The sequence below is a fragment of the Pipistrellus hanaki genome, assembly GCF_964339955.1.
Source record: "Pipistrellus hanaki genome assembly, chromosome: 5".
In the NCBI taxonomy this organism is placed as follows: domain Eukaryota; kingdom Metazoa; phylum Chordata; class Mammalia; order Chiroptera; family Vespertilionidae; genus Pipistrellus; species Pipistrellus hanaki.
This window is the reverse complement of record NC_140507.1, coordinates 51369853-51392630: the sequence shown is the minus strand read 5'-3', so window position 1 is coordinate 51392630 and position 22778 is coordinate 51369853. Positions and strand designations below refer to the sequence as shown.

The window sequence follows — 22778 nt, the reverse complement described above, 5'->3', positions numbered from 1 at the left end:
CTTGCCCGTTTCACAGTGCTGTTAGAAAATAAAAATGGACCATCTGGGAAAACACTACAAACTATGAAATACAAAGGAAGACCAAGTCTGGAGTGTAATGTAAGGAAACTGAAGTCCCCTCCTGCCTGGTAGACTGCAAGATGGGCCAAACTCTTTGCAGCTCTTCCCATCAAGAGGTGGGAGTTTGCTGCTCTTGGGACAGGGGCTGGCCCGGGGACTAAGGCCAATAGCATGCAGGATACCAGAGCCTCAGAAGAGCTTCTGTGTTCCTGCTCTCACTGCAGCCCCGGGGCTGTGACATTTGACCAGCAGGGGTAAGCTGCTGGATGAGGAGAAACACAGACCCCTGTCATCCCCATTGCCCAGCCAGCAGCCACCCATGTGACTAAGGCCATCCCAGTGACTCAGCTGGGTAGTGACTCAGCTGTCACGTCGGACATGTCCACTCGGAAGAGCGGCCACCTGCAGACAGCAGCCCACAAGCCAAATTCAGCCCAGCCCAGCCCAGGTGACCGCGCTGACTCTGAGTCCTCATAAATGGCTTTCTATGAACCCACTGTTTGTGCAATGGCTTGGTATGCACAGGAGCTGACACACCCTCTCTCACAGGGTGCGATGTGGTAACGCCCTCCCATTCAGGGGGAGCACGGCTAACAGACCAGCTGTTCAGGTGGCTAGCAGAGGCCACATGGGCCTGCAGTCCACCTTCCCACAGGCTCCTCTCCCTCCACGAATGGCCTGCCTGCTATCCTCTAGGCCAGTGTTTCCCAAACTTTTGACATATGTGTACCCTTCTATAATTTTCGTAATGCTGAGTACCCCTCGTACTCATGTGAACGTAGAATTAGGCGCAGCTAAGCACGGTGCAGTGCATATCCCCACCAAACTCCAGTACAACGCGTACCCCCACCAAATTTCTTCCCGTACCCCTGGGGGTATGCATACCACACTTTGGGAAACACTGCGCTAGGCCAAAGCCTGAAGCCCCCCTCCCGGTGGCACAAGGCCCACCTTTCTTGCAAAATCTGCCTTGCGATGCCTTAAGGGCTCTTCACTCCCAGAGTCCTACAGCCACAGAGGAAGTCAGAGATGGAAAACATTCTTGAGAGTCAAGGAACCTGAGGCCTTAGTGAGGCCCAGTGACTAAGACCAAAGAGCTGCACAGAGGCGAGGTCAGCCTTCAGAGTTTCCCTTAAAGGTTTAAGAATTGCCCTGAAGTAGATTTCTGTCTCTGGGAGCCAGTTTCTGATCACAAGCCTTTAGCCCAGGACTGAGACCCCCAATCTCACCACTAGTCTCAGTCTTGAAAATGCTGTGTTGCAGCTTTTTGGACCCAAGGCAAATACGGGGCATTTCCTGGTCCACACTCACCCAGGCCACAGTGATAGCTTAGAGAACAACTAGCAGTCCAATCTGTCCAACCTGGGCTTACGCGAAGCAAAGCGCGGTGCTCCCCAGGCTGGCCGGCCAGCAGGGCGACCTCAGTCCTCCTGTGGGGCACCCGCCCACCACCCTCCCTGCCTACCTTGCCAGGAGGCCCCATGAGCTGATGAAAAGTCACCCTTAGGAACTTGAAGTGGAGCATTAACTTTACTTCTCTCAGTCCAAATGAATAGCTTTTATCTTCTAGAGCCCTAAAGCACATTTATTTGGGGCCCAATAGTCTCTGAAAACATAATGAAGAGAGCAAGGCCCTCCTCAGGGTAGGGCTGGCCAAGACGTGGCTCAGGGTGCACAGGGAGTGCCTCCCGGCAAGAGGCACCAAGTTATGTATTCTAGGCCGCTGACAACCCACACATCCCTCCTTCCCTGTGGAAGCACATGCCCGCTAGACCCTCCAAATGGCGAATGGGCCGGGTATGGGCCGGCAGACCTTTCTTTAGGCTTAAGGACACTAACAGGAAACTCCTCACAGTTTCGCAAAAAAGAAAATACAATTTAGATGCTTTAGAGCCCACGGGCTTATGCAGCATCTTTGAACCCAGATGGGGAGGCTGGGAAATGGAGGAGGAGGAAGAGAAGGAGGAGGAGGAGAAGGAGGAGGAGGAGGAGGAGGAGGAGGAGGAGGAGGAGGAGAGATGCAGGGGAAAAGTCCGGCTCACCTTTGGGTAGTGACTCAGCTGTCACGTCGGACATGTCCACTCGGAAGAGCAGGTATTGCTGGGCTTGTATGAGGAGCCCTGGGAAGTCTCTCTCCATAGAAGCAAACTGTTCAATCTTGTTTTTCACAGATGCTAGCACCTGTCAAAGGACATGAAAGATGTTAATGCTTCACATGGAATTCCAGCCCTCGTGTTCAATCTCTCTCTCAGAGGCAGCCCTTTGGGCAGGAACTGTTCTGTTAGGCCAGTGGTTGGCAAACTCATTAGTCAACAGAGCCAAATATCAACAGTATAACGATTGAAATTTCTTTTGAGAGCCATATTTTTAAAACTTAAACTTCTTCTAATGCCACTTCTTCAAAATAGACTCACCCAGGCTGTGGTATTTTATGGAAGAGCCACACTCAAGAGGCCCAAGAGCCACATGTGGCTTGAGAGCCATGTTTTGCAGATCACTGTGTTAGGTATTTGCTCAATCCTAACTGACCTGCTGGGGTGTTTTGGCTGGGTGTCCTCTGAACATCAAACTAAATGAAGTTGTGCTGTTTGCTAGAATTATCTACACACAACTAGCAAAACAAAATGAGGAAGGAGAGCAAATGAATGAGAACAGAGGAATTAAAAACAAACAAACAACAACAACAAAACAACCCACAAAATAACAGGAAGGAGAGGGGGAGCCTGCTCATCAGCACCAGTAAAATCAGCAAGTGTGGGTGTGGCTCAGCCAACGTACCTGGTAGAGAGAGCGCACGCTGGGCTGGAAGACCATGTTGGTGTTGAGCAGGAAGGAGCGCAGCAGTGGCTGCGGGTAGCTGGCCAGCTGCGTGATGATCCCGATAAGCAGCAAATTAACGTGCAAAGAGTTCTCCAGCATGTTCTCCAGCTTCGACAGGACCACGCTGATGAACGGGCCTGCGGGAGGGACACGGGCTTCAGGGCTGGCGGGCACAGGGCAGCCACCGGGGCCACAGCTCCCAAACCACAGCCCCACCAGGTGCAAGTCCCATGCAGACCTGGGAAAGGCAGCCGGGTCTCCTCCTGCCTAAAACCCATGCACACAACCAATCACCGCCACAAGGAGAGCAGGCAAATGGGCATGGGAGCTACTATCGCAATTCCATGAGTACTTTTAACACTTGGGAAACTATCACAGACCTTGACAGATCATTTACTTAAGATATACTTTCCCACACTCTTTCTGTACTTGGTGCTGCCAATGCTCAAAACCATGATGTTTTCACCTCATGACCCTGCAGGTTGTAGGGCTCCATGCAAACAAGAGAGGCCACAGTTTGGGTAACAAAAAAACCTTTGTGCTATTAAAGAATAGCAAACACGTATGAACTGTTTATCAGACAATTACATTGTGCACAGGGGCAGTCTTCCCCAACAAGCACTGTGAGAACTAATGTCATAGTTCGGAAGGACAAGGAAAGACAAGGTAAATGAGGCTGGTAGCCCCGAGCAACTTGGTAAGCAGCCTTCAATTTTCAGATGGGAGGAAGGGAGGAGAGAAAGGACTTCACCTGGGCAGATACAGTCTGGTATGTTATAGCTTCCTTAAAAAAAGAAAATCCGTATTTCATTAAAAAGCAGTTCCTAAGAAAATTAAGAAAGCAGGAGCTTCGACTAATTGGGTCACCAGAAAATTAACATGCTTTGAGTTCACTGAAGACAGGAAAAAAAATCCAGAAAATTAATCTGGCAGTAATAAAATTACCGGAAGATATTTTCTAGTTTTACCATAAAAGTGGTCCATTAAGCAAAATCAATGAGAATTTTGTATTTCTCTCAGTGGAGCTATTGATGATGCCACTAAACCATAGCATCTTTATAACAAAGCACATATCCTCTGATGGATAAACGTACCTTATGAAGATGTCACCAACATTAATATGAGTTTAACTTCCCCACAAGAAGCTTTGTTCAGAAGCCGTGGCGGTGAGAAATGAGAGCACCTAACACCTCTTTCCTATGCGGACGAGTACCAGGGCAATAATCCCACTGCCAGGAGCACAAAGCATGTCTCTAAGGAGCTCAAAACACAGAGAAGGCGCCATCCCCTCCTGAACTGAACTTAGCCTTGGGATGGGGGTAGAGCTCCTCAGTCACAGTCGATGACCCAGAAGGTCGATGGACCCTTCACACAGCGAGCCTTTGGAGAGCACTTGCTTTCAAAACAACCCTGGCAGTGTTTGCCAAACTATTCAGGGACTCTGGGTTGAAACCCCAATTTGAAGCATCTTGATGGACTTCCATCAAGAACCCCAGAAATGGCCAATACCAGTTTGGCTCAGTGGATAGAGCATTAGCCTGTGGACTTAAAGGTCCCAGGTTCGATTCTGGTCAAGGGCATGTACCTTGGTTGCAGGCACATCCCCAGTAGGTGGTGTGCAGGAGGCAGCTGATCGATGTTTCTCATCAATATTTCTAACTTTCTATACCTCTCCCTTCTTCTTTGTAAAAAAAAATCAATTTTATATATATATATATATATATATATATATATATATATATATATATTTTTTTTTTTTTTTTTTTTTTTTTTTTTTTAAAGAAAAAGAACCCCAGAAATGTCCTCAGGCATCACAATGCAATTCTAGCTTTCCAGGTAAGATCTACAAGAGGCTGCTGTCCTCACCCTCCTCAACCCGGACCCAGTCTTTCACACCCCCTCTTGCCCACCCCCGTACAGTGCCAGGCTCTGCATCTGCTTCCTACAGAGGGAGCAGACAGGTGAATTAAACCATGTGTAGGTGGGGAGAGGCTCTGGTAATACACATGGACTTAATGTGAACCCTCAGTTTCCCTGGCATGTCCCAGGCTGCACTTGGCCTCAGCCGGTCATCCCACAGACATGAAGGTGGGTGGCCATGCAGTGACCAGGGCACAGAGAAAACTGCTGCCAACACTGCTGCCAGGGCAGAGAGAAAACCCAGCGCAGTCACACCCTGGGAGCATGCCATCCCTGTATCACCTGCATGACAGAACATTAGGTCAAAGCCAGAAGATGGTCATAATGAGCCACTAATGACATGAATTACAACTTCTTAGCCACGTGCAATAAGAAATAGACATTAAACCCTTTCAAATTCCTGTTTTATCTTAGTTGATTTCTAGCACTTTAAAAGCAGTTGCCAGGGGAAACTGGTAAGCAGCTGAACAGCAGAAAACAGCTGCAATTCAGAAAGCACAGGTGTGAATGGGGGTGGCACCCGAGGAAGAGTGACTGGTGACTGGAACCCCATCAAGTTGCTTTCAAATTGGGTTTGCCATCCAGAGTTCATCCCCCTCTTCTTCTAGAAGGACAGATAAACTCCACAGCCATAAGATGTGTAATTTTTCATAACAACTAAGGCAATCTTTACTGCCCTTTCCTGTCACTCACTCCCCTGTCCTCAGTGCCCCTTCCCCTGCCTCAATATGACCCCCCCCCACACACACACATCCTATATTTCCTGACTCCAATGAACGGAGCTGCCATCAATTCTGTGCCGGCTCTGCCCATCCCACGTTGGAAATATCCCCTGAATGTGGCCCTTCACCCCCAACCCCTGCCTGCGCTGCCTGAGGTCAGTCACAGGCTCATCCCTTCCTGTCCGGACTTCAGCGGAAGTTTTTCTATTTTCATAGAGATCAAAATGATTTTAAAAATGTGTTTTCTTCAAACAGTTTAGGAGTATAAAATAAACAACAGGCCTCCACCTGGAGGCAATTCCCCTTAACATTCTAGTGCTTTCTTCAAAAAATGTTTTATGTCTATAATTTAGTAATTGATTTTTTATTTAAGACATTAATCACTACGTGCTAGGCAGAGTTCTAAGCACTTATCTTGTATCAACTTACCTACATACTTATACTCTATGAAGTATGTTTATTATTTATCCCCATTGAAAGGTGAGGCAAAATGCCAAGTGCACACAGCCAGTAAATGGAAGAGTCTACTTCGGTTCAGACCAACCATCTCTTTCCAACACTATATCATGTCTCCCAGTCATGTGAGTGTGGGTGCGTGTGTGTGTGTGTGTGTGTGTGTGTGCATGTGAGTATATGTATTTTTTATGATGACATTCTCTACACACTGCTCTGCACCTTGCTCTTCCACTTAGCAACATACCCCAGAGCCTGTGCCATGTCAGCACATACAGAGCTGCCTCACCTCTCTCAGGGCCATGCAGACCATGTTGCCATGGGAGTCACGTTAGTAAAACAGTCTCCTACCAGCAGACAGCAGGATGTGTATGGCCTTTTTCCACTATAAACAATGCTGCAGTGAACACCTTTAAGGATCCATTTTGGCACATAAGTGTGAGGACAACTGAGAAACTGCCCCTGGAAATAGGATTGCTGGAGCCCAGCCTTGGTGCACTCTGAGCTCTGGCACAACAGTCTCTTACTCAACCTCCCTGGCACTGCCCTCTCCAATCCTGTGCCCTCCGTGCTACTCCAATCGCATCCCTGCCAACGCTAATACTTCTGGGGCATCGTCAGTGCCAGCAGCACAAGGTCCCCTGTGAGCTGGCATGCACCAAGCTCACTGGTCTCCTCTCTCATTCACACGTTCTCTGCCCTGCACACCTGCACGTTCACACCACATGCGCTGTCGGTCTCATCTGCCTTCTGCCTGTTGTGTCTGCTGCCTGGACTGTGGTTCTCAGGCACCTTTGCCTGGTTCCATTCACTGCTGTGGCCCTCCGAGAAGCCTTCCCCGCTCCCTGCCCTGGGCAGCCGTAGGACTTGGCATACAGCGACTGACAATGCATTTCTCACTAAGAGAGCTCAGTTCTTTGTTGATGTCTCCTCTAAAAGTCACAAACTCCTTCATTTTTGTGTGTTTAGTACCTAGCATAGGACCTGCCACATAAAGGTCTCTAACAAAATCAATTAGAGAAATGAAAAGGAAACTTTGATTTTACTCAGAGGCAAACTCATTTCAGCGGAAACCAGGATCCTACGCAGAGATGGACGTCCAGCCTAACGCTGCAGCACACACAAGGCCAAAGTTCGCAGGCGCGGGAAGAGTAAAGATGTTTCCTGAAGTTGTGTATGCGTTTCAAAGGCGAAAAAGGCATGTTTTAGTTAAAATGACCAGGAGCTTTGCCTATGCCAATAAATGAGCAAATTGCCATTGCAGTTACAGTTGTGTATATCTAGTTCTAGTCGTGATGTCTTTCTATGGAGAAAACAGTCCATTTCGGTGAGTTTTCAGTAGTCAGAGGAGCTAGTAAATTACAGAAGTTTCGAGAGAAGAACAACCCAATAAATTCCACCTCAATAGTGTTTGGGGTTGTTGTTTTTTTCTTTGAAATGTTTCATCTAAATAAGCAAGAGGTAAAAATAAAATACACTTGTTTTAATATGGGATTGTGTTCAGCAATGATTATTTTATTGACTAGGTAGATTAAAGTTAAATAAATTACAACAACAACAACAAAGAGGGGGGGGGGGAATGTCCTATATGTGTCAAAAAACTCACTATGTTTTGTTGGCTCTCAGGTGTACCATAGCAAAATATTGATGTTATTTAATAAGGTATTATATTAGCGCTTTTTTGCCCTAAGCTATACTTGGTTTCCTCAATTTACATATTTCCCAGGGATGAGGTCCCTTAATAGAAGGCTGGCATTCTGGGAAAGGCTGGCCATTCGCCTGAGTCCCGGAGAACAGTCCACATGGTTGGGATTTCCCGCTGGGTGAGAGCAAAGGGGGCCTGCTTCAGGCAACACTGACTCCTGCGGTCCCTCTGCCCCTTCCTCGCACTGAGTCTCTGCCCCTCCTTCAGTTGGTCTGGGCCTTCCCTCCCCTCCTCCTCTCTATCGACTGGGAAAATTAAGCTCATTTAATCCTTTTTATTTATGATTGACTGACTGATTGAATTTTAATTAAAACCCATTCACACTGAAATGTTATCTCAACCAGAACCTCCAGCCTTTTAATTGTGGAATTAAAATCTTTCTCCCCATGTAGGCATCAGTAAACAGAAGAATAAGTATTGGAGGAGGATCGTGAACCCGCCTGAAGCATACCTGGCTGGACCAAAAGGTGATGTGACTCCCTCTGGGTTGGCTGACTGGAGGAGGCGGGAGAGGTCGCTCCTCCCCAGGCTGCCCCCTACTTGTCATGGAAGGACTGCTGGGGCTGCCAGCAACCTTAATACTGACCCCCCAGCATTACGTTCAGTCCTCACGGGGAAGGGAGGTCACGTGGCTGAAAGTACCAGAGCCAGGATTCCCGGGAGGCCTGACTCCAAGGCCACTGTCTGCCCCGTGGTGATGCCAGCTCCTTGGGGCCTCTCCTTGCTCCCCGAACACCATCGGGGTCCCTGAGCCTGATGAACCTGCCTCTGTGCCCAACCCTCTGCCTCACGATTTGCAGGTCTGGGTGTGACTGGCCAATATTTAATGACATTCTGCACCATAATCCCTCACCCAACCTACTTACCTGATTCTCCCCTATCACTGCCTCTCCCATGAGGTCTACCTGTGGCGGGGTGTATCACTGGGACACCCATTCTGCAGCAGAGATGTTTATGTGGGTCTCCTGTACCTACTTTCGGATGAAGAGTTTGTGATTATCTGGAAGGAGCTCCCAGGCAAAGACCCAACTAACCAATGGCCCGGATGTGTCCACAGCAAGTGTTCTGAGTGCCAACCACCTGCCGTGGTCAGCGTGCAGGTGCTGGGACAGAGCAGACAGCAAGCCAACACCTGGGTCCTCAGGGAGCATACTCTCATGGAGCGTGGGAGGGAAGTACTTTTTTTAAAAATACACGTAAAATAAATGCTAAGGAGGAAAATAAATTAGACGAAAGGAAATGAGGCTATTCAATAACGAGACAGGATTTCTTGTGTGGTTTCAGCAGTCCTAGTACTATCATGGGTGTGACAGTAAAAATTAACCTCTAACTTGCTGGTGGAGAAAAACACGACAATCCTGGCAAGACTGACAAAATAAAATGAAAATGAAACCACCCCTCCCCCCTCCACAAAAGTACTTCCACCCTCTGTTAGGTGAATGCCCCTCACCCCCACCTACCTTACTCTCCTGTGGCAATATGCACAAGCGCTTTCAAAAGCAGAAATCACAAAGCAAGCTAAGACGGTCACCTGTGAACGGGGCGCTCTGAGTCCTCACGGGCCGGCGACCGGCACTGCCAGCCTCCTCTCTCACCCCAAAGGGGGATGGCGCGGTCTCTTCAGCAGGAGCTTCCACCATCAGAGAGTCAAAGTCATCCTCCTCCTCCTCCTCCTGCAGGTCCTTCCTCCCCTCCTCCTGCTCCTGCTCCTGCTCCTGCTCCTGCTCCTCTTTGCTCTCTTCCTTCCCCTCTTGCTCTTCTGGGAGGAGCAAGGGGTCCGGTCCCTGGGAAGAGAAGTTCTGCCCCATCAGGCCCTGGGTGCCGGAGTCCAGTTCTTTAATGATCTGGTCGTACTGGGCCATGAAATCTTCCCCCTCTGGGTCCACCGCCGTGGGGTCTGCACCACCGGGCTCTGCCCCGGAGTCAGGGGGTGCTGACTCTGCGCTGGATTCCGGGGCCACCCGGGGCCCCTTCTCCGGGGGTGGCTCCGCGGACACGCTGGGAACCGGGTCGGAGCTGTCCCGGTGCTGCTCCTCCTGGGGGTCCGTCTCTGGCTGCGGGCCGGGCAGGGGGCCGTTGTCCGTGGGGGGACTCTGCCCCTCGGCCTGGCCCGGGGCCGAGGGCTGTGCAGGCTCCTCCTCCTGGGACTGTCCGGTGTCCTCGGCGTCCTTCTCCGCACACAGCCTGTACACCATCACGTCGTCCTGAAAGTCCGACTCCTCGATGTACGACCCCTTGAAGCGCAGGATGGCGTTCTTCTTCATCTCCTGGATGTGCTTGGGGGGATCGATGGGCGCCGGGGGGCCCGGATTCTCCAGCTCGGCCCCCGAGGAGATGCCGGTGTCGTAGCTGTCGTCCCACTCCAGCTCCGTGGGGCCCCGGTCCTTCCTGGGCAGCAGCTGGGGCCCCGGCTCCGCGGGGAGCTGCTGCGGGAGCCGGAGCCGGAGCGCGGGGCAGGCGGGGCTGGGGGCGCCCTCCTCCGCCAGGCTCTGGAGGAAGGTGTCGGGGTCCGGGGAGTCTCCGTCGTAGAGGGCGGACCAGACCCGGCAGTCCCGCATGCAGCGGAGGATGTTGGCGTGGGCCTCCCAGAGGTACTGCAGGTAGCTGATGTCCAGGGCCCTGCCGTACTCCACGATGCAGGCCGACGGGAAGGACGCCTCGGGGAGTGGCTGCTCCGGGGGCCCTGCCGGAGGCAGAAACAGGTCAGAGTGACACTCGGAGACGTGAGGGGACATAGGCCTTAGGGGTGTGGGGACAGAGGCCTTGGGGGTGTGGGGACAGGGGCCTTGGGGGTGTGGGGACAGGGGCCTTGGGGGTGTGGGGACAGGGGCCTTGGGGGTGTGGGGACAGGGGCCTTGGGGGTGTGGGGACAGGGGCCTTGGGGGTGTGGGGACAGGGGCCTTGGGGGTGTGGGGACAGAGGCCTTGGGGGTGTGGGGACAGAGGCCTGGGGTGTGTGTGACCCATCCAGCTGCTGAGATCTTCTTCCACCAGCTACTTTGGTTCTCATAGTTCCTGGTTAAATGATTTCTGAATAATTTAAAATGCTTACATTTTTAAGAAGGAAAGACAAGAGCAGAAAGTCTACCCTCATAGGAGAAACCGAACCAATGTGGCCGGTGAGATACTGGCTGTCTCCAAAAGAAAACTTGCGTGGCAGCAGTCCTCAGAGAAATAAGAGCGAGCCGTGGCAACCTCTCGGGTTGCTGAGAGGACTGACTTAGGCAGCATATCGGATATAGTACCTGCCACAGGGTCAGTAGTGATTTTAAAGATTTTTACTTTGATTCTAAAGTGGGAGGCCTATAATCCATGAATTCGGGGAGCAGATTTTCTCTAGAAAACGGCGGGTTTTAGAAAAGCCTGTTGACTTGTGCTGCCTTCCTGGGAACTATTAAGGTTGCTATGTACCAAATGGGCTCTTCATGACAAAGTCCTATTCGCTACCAAAATGGTTCTTTTCACCTAAGGATGCTTCAAGTGTCCCCATATTCTGCCTTTGATGTTCAAACTCTTTACTGCATAACTGGAAAATAGGAACTTCAGGGGGAAAAGGACTCAAACAAGGAAAAATATATACTCTGCAGTTCCCTTAAATATCTCCCATGTGGCAGGTGCTTTATCGGTGCGAATTTAATCCTCACAACAACCTATGTGGTAGACGGTATTTTCTGCATTTATAGATTAAGCAATTGAGGCTGAGCCCTCGCTGGTTTGGCTCAGTGGACAGAGCATCCGCCTGTGGACTGAAGGGTCCCGGGTACGATTCCAATCACATGTCTGGGTTGTGGGCTCGATTCCCAGTAGGAAAGTAGGAGGGGCATGTAAGAGGCAGCTGATCAATGATTCTCTCTCATCATTGATGTTTCTATCTCTCTCCTTCCCTTCCTCTCTGAAATAAATAACATAAAAATATACTTTAAAAATAAAGAGATCTTTTAAAAAAAATAAAATAAAATAAATTGAGGCTGAGACATAAGACCACCCAACTAACTGGTCCATGGCAGAGCCACCACTCAAGCACAGGGTGTCTCTGTAACTCCCTGCTCTTATTTCACTTGATGCCACACCTTTGCAAGCTTCTTATCTCATTATCTAAATCTTCTCCAGACCAGGTCAGAATGAGACCTTTAGGAATATACATTTTCAGGCCATCAAGATGGACATAATTCATTTTTTTTTTATGGTTCTACTACTAAAAGGTTAGTGTTGACCTCCTATCCACTGTAAATAAAAAGACGTTTAAAAACGATACTAGCAATATTTATTTAGCACTTACTACATGCCACGTCGTCTTCTAAAGTTTTACATGTCCAAGGGCACTTACCCTTGGAACAACTCTTTCAGGCAGGCACTACTTTACATACGAGGAAAACGGTTTAAAAGGTTAAGCAATTTGCCCAAGAAAGTAGCAGAGCCCAAGATTCAGAATCCTAGCTCTTAGCCACCGCACAATAACTATATCATCTATCTCCCCTCCCACCTACCCACTTCTCTATCTATGTAGCCACCCATCCATTAGAGCATTTGTCTGCTGTAAGGAACCCCAGAGGTAGTACAGTGGAAAAAACAGAGGAACTACCGCTAGATAACCTTGAACAAGCCAATCCCTCTCTCTGAATTTGTTTCTTCATCTCTAACCTGGCATCCTACCTTCTCTGAAGAATTAAATATGGTAACACAGGGAAAGAAAGTGGCAGGCACTCCACAATTGTTCATTTAACTTGAATTTTGAATTCTGTAGCAAGATCAGCCACAGAGTCATTCTTGAAGTAGCATTTTTAGTAAAGAAAGACATCAAGTTTCAAATAAAAGTTTTTAAAAAATAATTACTTGGCAGGAAAATAGAAGAAATCCACATTAGTTTAACCAACAGGAAAATATACCTAAAATCCATCTTGTTATACTACCACAAAAATTACTAATTTTCATGCATACACTGTATATGTAAAGAGCAAAAATCAGTAGGACAACCTTAATTTCTAAAAATTACATTTATACCAAATAGGCTGATATCTTCTGAATCAAGCAGACTGGGGCCTAACAGAAGTATACCTGGATGAACAGAATACAGATCGGATCACCAGAATGAACACCAGGACTGAGCCACATGCTAGTGGTGGTAGGACAGGCAGTACCCTCCTGGACTAAAACAGCCCTCTGACCACTAAAAATACACAACGCCCCCTCGTTCCAGCTGCCTGCAGGGAGCCAGGCTGATAGAGGTGACTATTTCCATTTTACTGGTACAAGATAAAGTACAGCTGGCAAACAGCACATCACTCCTGTAGGTCAATCAAATGACTCAGATACTGTTTATATATATCACAAATTTTGAGTTTTATGAGACGTATCAAAAATTTTGAGTTTTATGGTGATACGTTACTGACAGGCAAGCGTCCACAAATGGGCCATTTCAGAAACCAAAATAAGACCTAATTCTATCTTAGCTCTTCCATCTCCACATCGCTTGCCCCTATTTTGTCTTAGAATACAGAATGGTATGCACCTTCCTCCACATTTGGATTCTGAGGGCAGCACTAGAAATCCTAGTTAAAATAGAAGTCTGGGTGCACGGAATCGGTGACAGCTGGGCATGAAAATGAACACTAATTATAAAGTGTCATAACTCCTTACAGCGCAGAAAAGAACCCCCAACGAAACATTCATAAAAGACATGGAGCCCACTGTCTTATTCTTCATCTTCTCCGGCATCCTTTTGTTTAAAGATCATCACCAGCAAGTTCCTACCTGAACTATCGTGCGTACACTTTGACCAGAGGATATAATCCCTCTCTTGGTTCCCAAGCGTCAGGGTGATCCCGCTGGAGCAGCAGACTGGGGTCAGGGCAAGCAGCTTGGCCGCAGACACCGAGTAGCAGTCTCTCTCCTTCACGGCCCACCTCTGACTCAGCATCATGTGGTTGCAAGGGATCAGGTACCTGGAATGACAAAGAGGGTGGCATTCAGTCTCCACAATGCCAATTCCCAGCCAGCGCCTCCTAAGCCGTAATCAGGACTCTCCCCATTCTCAATCCATCTATCCCACCAGCCCCCAGTGTTCACTCTCCTGCTTAAAATTTGTCAAGGGCTTCTTTCTTCTGACAGAACAACCCCCGGTGCAGAGCATTTGAGGGCCTTCACAATTTAAGTTGCACAAACTTCCTCATCTCTTAATGGAGCTGCTATCCTATCCCTCTTTGCCTCTGTGCCTCTGCACCCACTGTGACCTTCACCAAAAGGTGCTCTCCCTGCCTGACAAATGCCTTGTCGTCCTACAGAGTCCAGCTTCAGTGTCAACTTCTCCAGGAAGGCCTCCAGGCTACCTACTTCGAGACAGAGCTTCTCCCTCCACCATGCTCATAGAATGCTAAAGAAGTAGCATTTAGTAAGTTATCTTGGTGATTGCCTCCTCAATACAATGTGCTCTCACAGCAAAGGACCTCTTTCAATAATTCTGAAATAAAATCCCAGGAACTCTGCCTCCTAGTGGGTACTGGAGGACAGTGAAATTGCAGCATAGTACAGGTCTTCTCCCATATTCTCCTGAGTGACTATGAGAAAATGCGGTGGCCAAAGACTTCCTGAGGGCCCCATTTCACACAAAACATGTTTGATTGGTGATCAAAAACATAATAGTATCATTATGACTGTGGAGACAAGAAAATCTGAGCAATTGTTTCTGACACCCTTAGAGAAACATTGTGGGGAAGAAGAAAGTGTGTTCAAACCAAGCATATTTCATTATTTAAGTTGATATATATGGATTTCTACTCTTTGTTTGAAATATTTTTAAAAAATGGTACAGTGGATCAAACCTAATAAAGCTACTTATCAAATTTTACCAGTGTGTAGCTTGGAATCATATTAGAATAAAGAGGTATTGGGAATTTATAACTTTGCAAACACATGCTTTCAGTAGAAACTAAGAATTTTCTTCTGAGTAAATTAAATAAAGGAAGATCCCCTGTGGGTTGAAGGAGAGAGTCTACAACAAGTCAGGGAACTCATAGTTAATGAAGTACTTCTACTGTGTCTTTATAATGAAGGCTTATTCCAGAGGAAAGGGCAGGAAAACTGTACACTGACCCTTTGCCTTTCCATCATTTACAGAGAAAGATTTTTTAAAAACACACACACACACAAAAAAAAAACAGACAAACAAAATTAATGTTCACTTTAGCACTATTTGCAATGACCAAGTTAGGGAAGCAATGTATGTATCCATTGATAAACCCTATATAATAAAGAGATAATATACAAATTGACCATCATTCCAACATCCAAGATGGCTGCCCCATGTGGTCAAAGAGGGCTGCCCATGTGGACACAAGATGGCTGCCATAAGATGGCCTGCAGGAGAGGGCAGTTGGGAGGGACCAGGCCTGCAGGGGAGGGCAGTTGGGAGGGACCAGGCCTGCAGGGGAGGGCAGTTAGGGGTGACTGGGCTGGCCGGGGAGGGCAGTTGGAGAAGATCAGGCCTGCAGGGGAGGGCATTTTGCGGTGACCAGGCCTGCAGGGTAGGGCTGTTGGGAGGGACAAGGTCTGCAGGGGAGGACAGTTGGGAGGGATCAGGCCTGCAAGGGAGGGCAGTTAGGGGCAATCAGGCTGGCAGGGGAGGGCAGTTAGAGGTGACCAGGCTAGCAAGGCAGGGAAGTTAGGGACAACCAGTCCTGCAGGGGAGGGCAGTTGGGGACAACCTGGCTGGCAAGGGAAGGCAGTTATGGGTGACCAGGACAGCAGGGGAGGGCAGTTGGGGGCAACCAGGCTGACACAGGAGGGCAGTTAAGGGCAATCGGGCCAGCAGGGGAGCAGTTAGGTGTTGATCAGGCTGGAATGGGGAGCGGTTAGGGGTAATGAGGCTGACAGGCAGAAATGGTTAAGGGCAATCAGGCAATCGGGCAGGCAGGCAGGCAGGCAAGTTGTTGGGAGCCAGCAGTCCTGGATTACCAGGATCAGGCCTAAATGGGTAATCAGACATCCCTCGAGGGGTCCCAGATTGGAGAGGATGCAGGCTGGGCTGAGGGACATCCCCATTCTGTGCACAAATTTCATGCACCGAGCCTCTAATGAATGAATAAAGAAGATGTGGCACATATTCACAATGGAATATTATTCAGGCATAATAAAGAATGATATCCTGTCATTTGTAACAACATGGATGGACCTACAGGGTATTGTGCTAAGTAAGTCAGACAGAGAAAGACAAATACCATAGGACCTCACTTATACTTGATTTTTTTTTTAAGTCAAAACAAACCAAACATAACAAACTCATAGAAACAAAGAACAAACCGATGTCTGCCAGAGGGGAAAGCATTGTGGGCATGAGTGACAAGGTAAAGGGGAAGACAATAATAGTGAGTAACTTTGAACAGTGACAGATGGTTGCTAATGTGGTGATCACATCATAAGATAAAATGTTGAATCGCTATGTTGTACACCTGAAACTAATATAATATTGTATGCCAACTATACTTTAATTTAAAAAAAGAAACAGTACAAATGTCAAATATCAAAATGAAGTGGCTGTCAGTAGCAGAAAAGTCACTGAGGAATTTAGTATAAGTATTTCTCATAAACTATCTTTTCATTTTTACTCCACTTATTTTGTTTAGGAGTCCTATTTAAATTCAGAAAGTCATAAATATAATCACAAAATAATAAATATCTGATTTTAGGAGTCCAGATTACTCAAAGCCATCCCACAACACAGTGGGAAAATATATATATTGTTCATACTGTCCTCCCTCTTTTTATTTTTCCCCCAACTCTCTGAACCCCTTGTCTATTTTCTCTTTTCCTGGGTATCACTCATTAAAACAAGTCAGCATCACTTCTGAAAATTCAATGACAACCAGTCAATTATCAAAGCACATATACTGCCTATTGCTCCATTGACAATAAAAACAAAACAGTAGCAGTACAATGACATAAACAAGGTGCTTCTTATGGGAAGATGATGATGACCTGAATAACAGATCACTAGACAAACATTTAGAAAGCAACGTTAACGAATTCAAAAAACTATCGTTCCACTTTCAAAAATAGAATGGCCACGTTTCTCCCATTTGTCCCACCCTAGGCTGGCTGGCATTCCCCCCAAATCCCCTCTCCAGACACCTAACTCTTGTGCTAGATGGAAATGTTCCTCAAGTGCACACACAGCTGCTTTTTAAACAAAACAGCCTCTATCTGAACACAACAGGCAATGCAGTTCATAAAGCTGACAATGGACCAGCACTTCTGGGTGGGGGGGGGGGGGGGGGGGGAACGGAAGAAAAAAAACAACAACACACCCTATCCAGAACATTCATCAATGGCATCCGGAAGATTAAGCAGTTAAATTCTGCCTAAACTGGGAAGCGCCAGAAACCTGGGAGTGATCTCTCCCTTCACTGCTCCTCAGCACTTCTGCCTGCCTTTGGCCTATCACATGTCACATCCATGGAGATGGATAATTGCTCCCCGGTTTTCTGCTCACTAAAATAGCCTCTCTTTGGGGAGTATCTTATTTCAACGTGCTTTTCTGATATTTTGCTAACTGAAGGATATCAGTTGCAATTGGATTGTCACTTTGAGATGTCAATATTTAAGAGTATTTGGGTTACAACGAAATCAATGTCTAGTTATTATTTATTTATCACTTAACAAATAACTCCATTAAAAGGATTCACTTAATCTTCACTACTCTGTTGCCTCCCAGATCTACAAATTCATCATGTATACTTGAGTGACAGCAAAGACAACAACAAAAGGATGGATTACAAACCTATTTTTTATGTTCCTTAAAATAAAGTTTAAATGAATAACAAAATAAGGGCTTTTCATTATTCTTGCTTTTGGTATAGATTCTAAATCAGAAGAGACATTGTTTTTATTAGTATAAAATGCATTTTTTAGAAAATTCCACTTCCTTAAATTTGTACAATACCTTATAGCATTTCAACACATTTCTACAGATATCACCACAGTTGATCCTTCCAAAAACCTTATGAGGCAACAAATTCCAAAACCAGAACAGGTCTAGTCAAATCAGCAGTTCACTCCCACTCTGGGCCCCAGCTGGATTCTTGCCTGCACTGTTCATAGCCTTGTTTTCATATTTTTTCATCTCTTTATATCTCTTTCTGCTGCAAACTCAATACCTTCCTCAATCATTAAGTCTCTCTTAATCTGTATCTTAAATGCTATTTATCCCAAACACTCAGCTTTCTTCATTTTAATAATTACAGTTTTTGTTTCTAAGAGTTCTAGGTGGTTCTTTCTCAAATCTGCTTGTCATTTTTGTTTGATTAAAACTATTTTCTTAAAATAACATATGTTGGTGAGGATATGGAGAAATCCATATTTTGGTAGGCATATAAAATGGTGCAGCTGTTATGGAAAATAATTTTTAAAAGAAGTTAAAGTAGAATTAACATATGATCTAGCAATTCCACTTCTAGGCATATACCTAAACAACTGCTAGCAGGGTCTTAAAGAGATGTTTGTATATGCTACTATGGATAAAAAACTGGAAGCAATCCACAGTGCCCATCAACAGATGGATTAATTAAAAATATGGTAAACCATAGGACTGTATTCAGCCTTAAAAAGGAGAAAAATTGGACATGGTACAACATGGATGAACCTTAAAGACATAAGTCAGGTACAAAAAGGCAAACACTATTGATTACACTTATATGAGGTACCTAGAGCAGTCAAATTCATAGAGTCAGAAAGTAGAACAGTGGCCGGGACCGGTTTGGCTCAGTGGATAAAGCGTCGGCCTGGGGACTGAAAGGTCCCGGGTTCGATTCCGGTCAAGGGCATGTACCTTGGTTGCGGGCGCATCCCCAGTAGGGGGTGTGCAAGAGGCAGCTGATCGATGATTCTCTCTCATCGATGTTTCTAACTCTCTATCCCTCTCTCTTCCTCTCTGTGAAAACTCAATAAAATATATTTTAAAAAAAAGAAAAAGAAAAAGAAAGTAGAACAGTGGTTGCCAGGGGCTACAGAGAGGGAGAAATGGGGAGTTACTGTTTAATAATTACAGTGTTACTTTTGCAAGGTGAAAACAGTTCTGAGGTAGATGGTGGTGATAGTTGCACAATGATGTGAATGTACTTAGTATCATTGAACAGTATTCCTACAAATAGTTAAGTGGGGAATTGTTATGTGCATTTCCCACAATAATAAATAATTTTAAATATGGGGGGAAATCAGTAGTTCAGAGGGCAGAGACCAGGAAGTAGAGGACGCCCAGGTGTCTCCTACATGCCCGACTTCTGGGTAAGTCCTCTATTTGCTCTTCTCATGGATTCCCCCAGGCCATGCAGCAGAATTAGAAATAAAGCATTCAATAAAAGGCAACCTTCATCATCATCATCATCATCATCATCATCATCATTGTCATCATCAAAGAAACAAAGAAGAAAGCCTAGAATGGCTTTGTTGGGATTTTTTCCATTATTCTATTCATGCACTCTCCTAATAATTCCTTACCCAGGAAATAACTAGTCCTGATGTGAGCATGTACATATTTCAACCATGAGCTAATTAATACTTCACAGTCATAAGGTACAAATCTGCATTTCAACAACAAGCCTTAACTAATACCATCTCTAAGGACAGTTTTTAGCAAATACCACTTCGTAAGCAGACAAGAGGTGAGGAGAGGCCACCTTGTAAAAGCAGACAGCCAGCTTCCACTGCCTGGCTCAGCTAGCCAGGTGGCCCAGTATGGGGAAGCTCCGCCCCTCCAGGGCGGGGCCAGGCATCCAGGTACACTAAAAGAGACACCTGCTTTTCATGCCTCAGTGAAGCAGTATTGGAGAGTTTAACATTTAGATATAATCAGGCTTTACCCTTGTTGGAAGCAAAGTCTGGTTTTGGGGAATGGAAAAGGCTTTAACAAGCTGCTCTGATGGATTTCAGCCAGAGTTGCTAATACATTCTGTCATATCAGTAGAGATTTGATGGGCAGCTAAGAAAACCTTCTGGAACAGATAACTAATGCCCTGCCCGGATGACCCCGGGCATTCACTCCTGATAGGATTTGTTCTTTGCTAATGCCTCAAGAGTGGTTGTTGATGACCTGATCTAAACCACTAAAAAGTCCAAAACTCTTTTTAAACATAGAAAATGAATGGGTGATATTCTCCCATAACAGGATAACTCTGAAAGCCTCCACCACGATGCACCACCAACCTTCCTGCCTGTTTTTTATCATTCGCTTTTGCAGGTGCTACAGCTACACAGCACCACTCCTTCAGCCAGTGGCTAGCCAGCCATCAGAATACCCTGGAGAGTTTGTAAAGCATGCCCACTCCCAATTGGCGGAGCCAGCCCCTCTGGGAGAAAAGCAAGAATGTGCGTTTCTAACTAGCTCTGGAGCGATGCCATGCTGTTGTCCCCATGATGACACTCCCATCCCCTTCCTTTTCCAAAGAACCACCTCCTTGGAAATGCTGGTACATGCACTTGGAATGCCATCTCCCATTGTGCCTACATTGTATCAAAGACCACAAGGGGGCCAGGGGCAGACCAGGTCTCCTCTTCCCCCTCTGCTCTGGCTTCTTCCACCCTATTCCCAGAGAGGGATCACAGGAAGGGTGGGGAAACCCTGTAAGGAGGGGTGAGGTGGAGGACATACCCATGACCTGGTGGCTTTTCCGCAGCACCAGAGGGGAGTATGGAGCGCAGACCCCAGCAAACCTCCCTTTCTTCCTTTACAGAAGCAGCTGCTGCCCTAGGGGACCCCAGAAGGAGAGGCAGACCTGGGCCAAGACAAGGTTCCTGAGTGCCCTTGCCAAATGACCAAATTAATGTTGTCTTAATAGCAGTCCTCTCTGACTCCCAACACCTGGCATCAAATACCAGCCCCTGATGAACCCTTCCCACCGCTGCCCCTGAAGGACACACCTTTTTACCTTGTACATAAGTCCTTCCAACTCATCTGCTCCACACCTTACTCCCTTCTGAACTATACACAGAAAGTATTCATTAAATATTTACTGAATTTAATTGGAACATACATACAGGTTAGAGTGCACGTTGTATTTGTACTATTGCCAAAGCCATAGTCACAGGAACTATATAGCAACAGCATTTCATATTTAGAAAAGTTTGGTTTTTTCCCCCCCAAAATAACACAGGTCCTCTTGTTTATGAAAAAAGACATTCAGCCACACCTCAGAAAAGCTTTTATAATAATTCTGAAAACTTCCAAACATCCTACCTTCCCTTTGCAGGAGCATATTTGTAACATGATGTATTTGGCCCCCTGAAAACTTTTAACAATAAAATTAAAATTAACCTTGGGAAACAGTGCAGAAATTAAATTGATTGGTCTTGGTGATCTCCTTTCTTCGACGCACAGACCCTATTTAGCTTATGTTACCAAAGAAATATATAACAGCAAGAGTATTAGAGTGAGTTTTTCTTTAAAGGGAACAAAAGATGGCCACTCACCTCAAAACGAGTTGTAGCATCACGTCCTCACAGTGTAAACCGATGAGAGTCCTAAATAATGCCAGGGACACCACACAGAGCTGGGGAACAATGAACACGTTCTATTTCAGATATTGGAAGGACAGCTCCACTCTCCACAGATGGCAAATAAATCAGAATTACAAAATAAAATGGCCTCTTTTATTCAGCAGTTTGGATGAAACATGCTGCTGCCACAGAGAATGTGCATTACGGGCATTCAGGCTGTCGGTTCTGTGGGGTTCTGTTAGAAAGACTATGCCTGGAATTACACCATTATGCAGAACTGCCCCCTACAAAATGCTCCCCTCACAGTGCCACCTGTTTAAGACCCACATAAAGATGCTGCTTGTCACCTGTTATTTTCAGATATGACATTCATTAGCTACCAGGCCCAGCTAACAGGAAACTGCATGTGCTCTGGCCAAACTTCCCTCTCGAGTTCTCAGCCTTGAGCCACAGCTCCTCGTGGCTTTGGGCAAACCATCTCTTCAGTTCCATTTTCAATTGTGTTGAGGGTGTGATAATACACTTTTCTAAGACGTTCATTTAAACACACACACACACACACACACACACACACACACACACACAGAAATAAGACTTCTCTCACTCTCTGATTTCCATGAAGGAAAGCTACACAACCAAACTGGAAAGAAACACGTCAGGCCTTTTGGGAGTAAGTGCTTATCATTCTATCAGACCAGCTAAGTAACTGTAATTCAGGCTCTCCTTCTTTGTACAGAATGCATGCATTGGAGAGTTATAGGGGCAGGTTTATCTGGATCTTTACAGATTAGAAATAGGAGCAAACAGGTATTTTGTAGGAGGATAATTCTGTATCATGGCCTAATTCCAGGTTTAGGCTTTCTAATTGAATACTACAGGAGAACAGACAGTCTGAATATACATTCTCTGTTTACTCTTACAACTCAATGATAAAAAGACAAGAACAGGGGGATAAGGACACATATGTAATACCTTAATCAATAAAGAAATTAAAAAAAAAAGACAAGTACACAGTGCTGTGCACCCTAGACATTGATTTGAAGGGTTACTATGGTAATACTGTATACAATCTAGTACTGTTAACTATAACCATCATGCTATACATTAGATCCTGAGAACTTATTCATCTTATAGCTGGAAATTTATATACTTTGACCAACACTGTGCAGTTTGATAAACTATAGTAGCTATTTAAGCTTTTATCTTTAGAGTAAGTGTATTGTCCCATAAACTTAACTTGTTCTTTCTAAAGGTTATTCTTTGTGTATCATCAATTATTTGGTTCAGGTCAGGTTTAGAAATTTAACTTTCAATCTATTAGTATCATTGAATCTAAAGTATATCTCTTGCAGATGGCATGTGGTTGGCTCTTCTTTTCTTATCCAGTATGACAATCTCTGCCTTTTGATTAAGTTTTTAACCTATTCACATTTAATGTATTGTTATAATTGGATTTCTGTCTGCTATTTTACTTTTTGTTTTCTATATGTCTTATGATTTTTTATTCTCCTATTCGTCTTTTACTGTCTTGTTTTGCATTAAGTGAATATTTTCCTTAGTTTAACATTTTTATTCCTTTAATAATTTATATATATATATACATATGACTTCACCCAA

At 45.9% G+C, this 22778-nt stretch overlaps 1 protein-coding gene across 3 annotated transcripts in view; it reads right to left on the bottom strand.

The window, feature by feature from the left end:
- Positions 1 to 22778, bottom strand: part of FHIP1A (FHF complex subunit HOOK interacting protein 1A) — a 197930-nt gene that overhangs the window by 10463 nt on the left and 164689 nt on the right. For all 3 annotated transcript variants that reach the window (XM_084884894.1, XM_084884896.1, XM_084884895.1), the window contains 5 exons: positions 21135 to 21214; positions 13431 to 13621; positions 9212 to 10363; positions 2839 to 3017; positions 2103 to 2241 (listed from right to left, as the gene is read on the bottom strand). In XM_084884894.1, the coding sequence (XP_084741020.1) occupies positions 2103 to 2241; positions 2839 to 3017; positions 9212 to 10363; positions 13431 to 13621; positions 21135 to 21214 (1741 nt within the window). The remainder of the gene's footprint in view (positions 1 to 2102; positions 2242 to 2838; positions 3018 to 9211; positions 10364 to 13430; positions 13622 to 21134; positions 21215 to 22778) is intronic.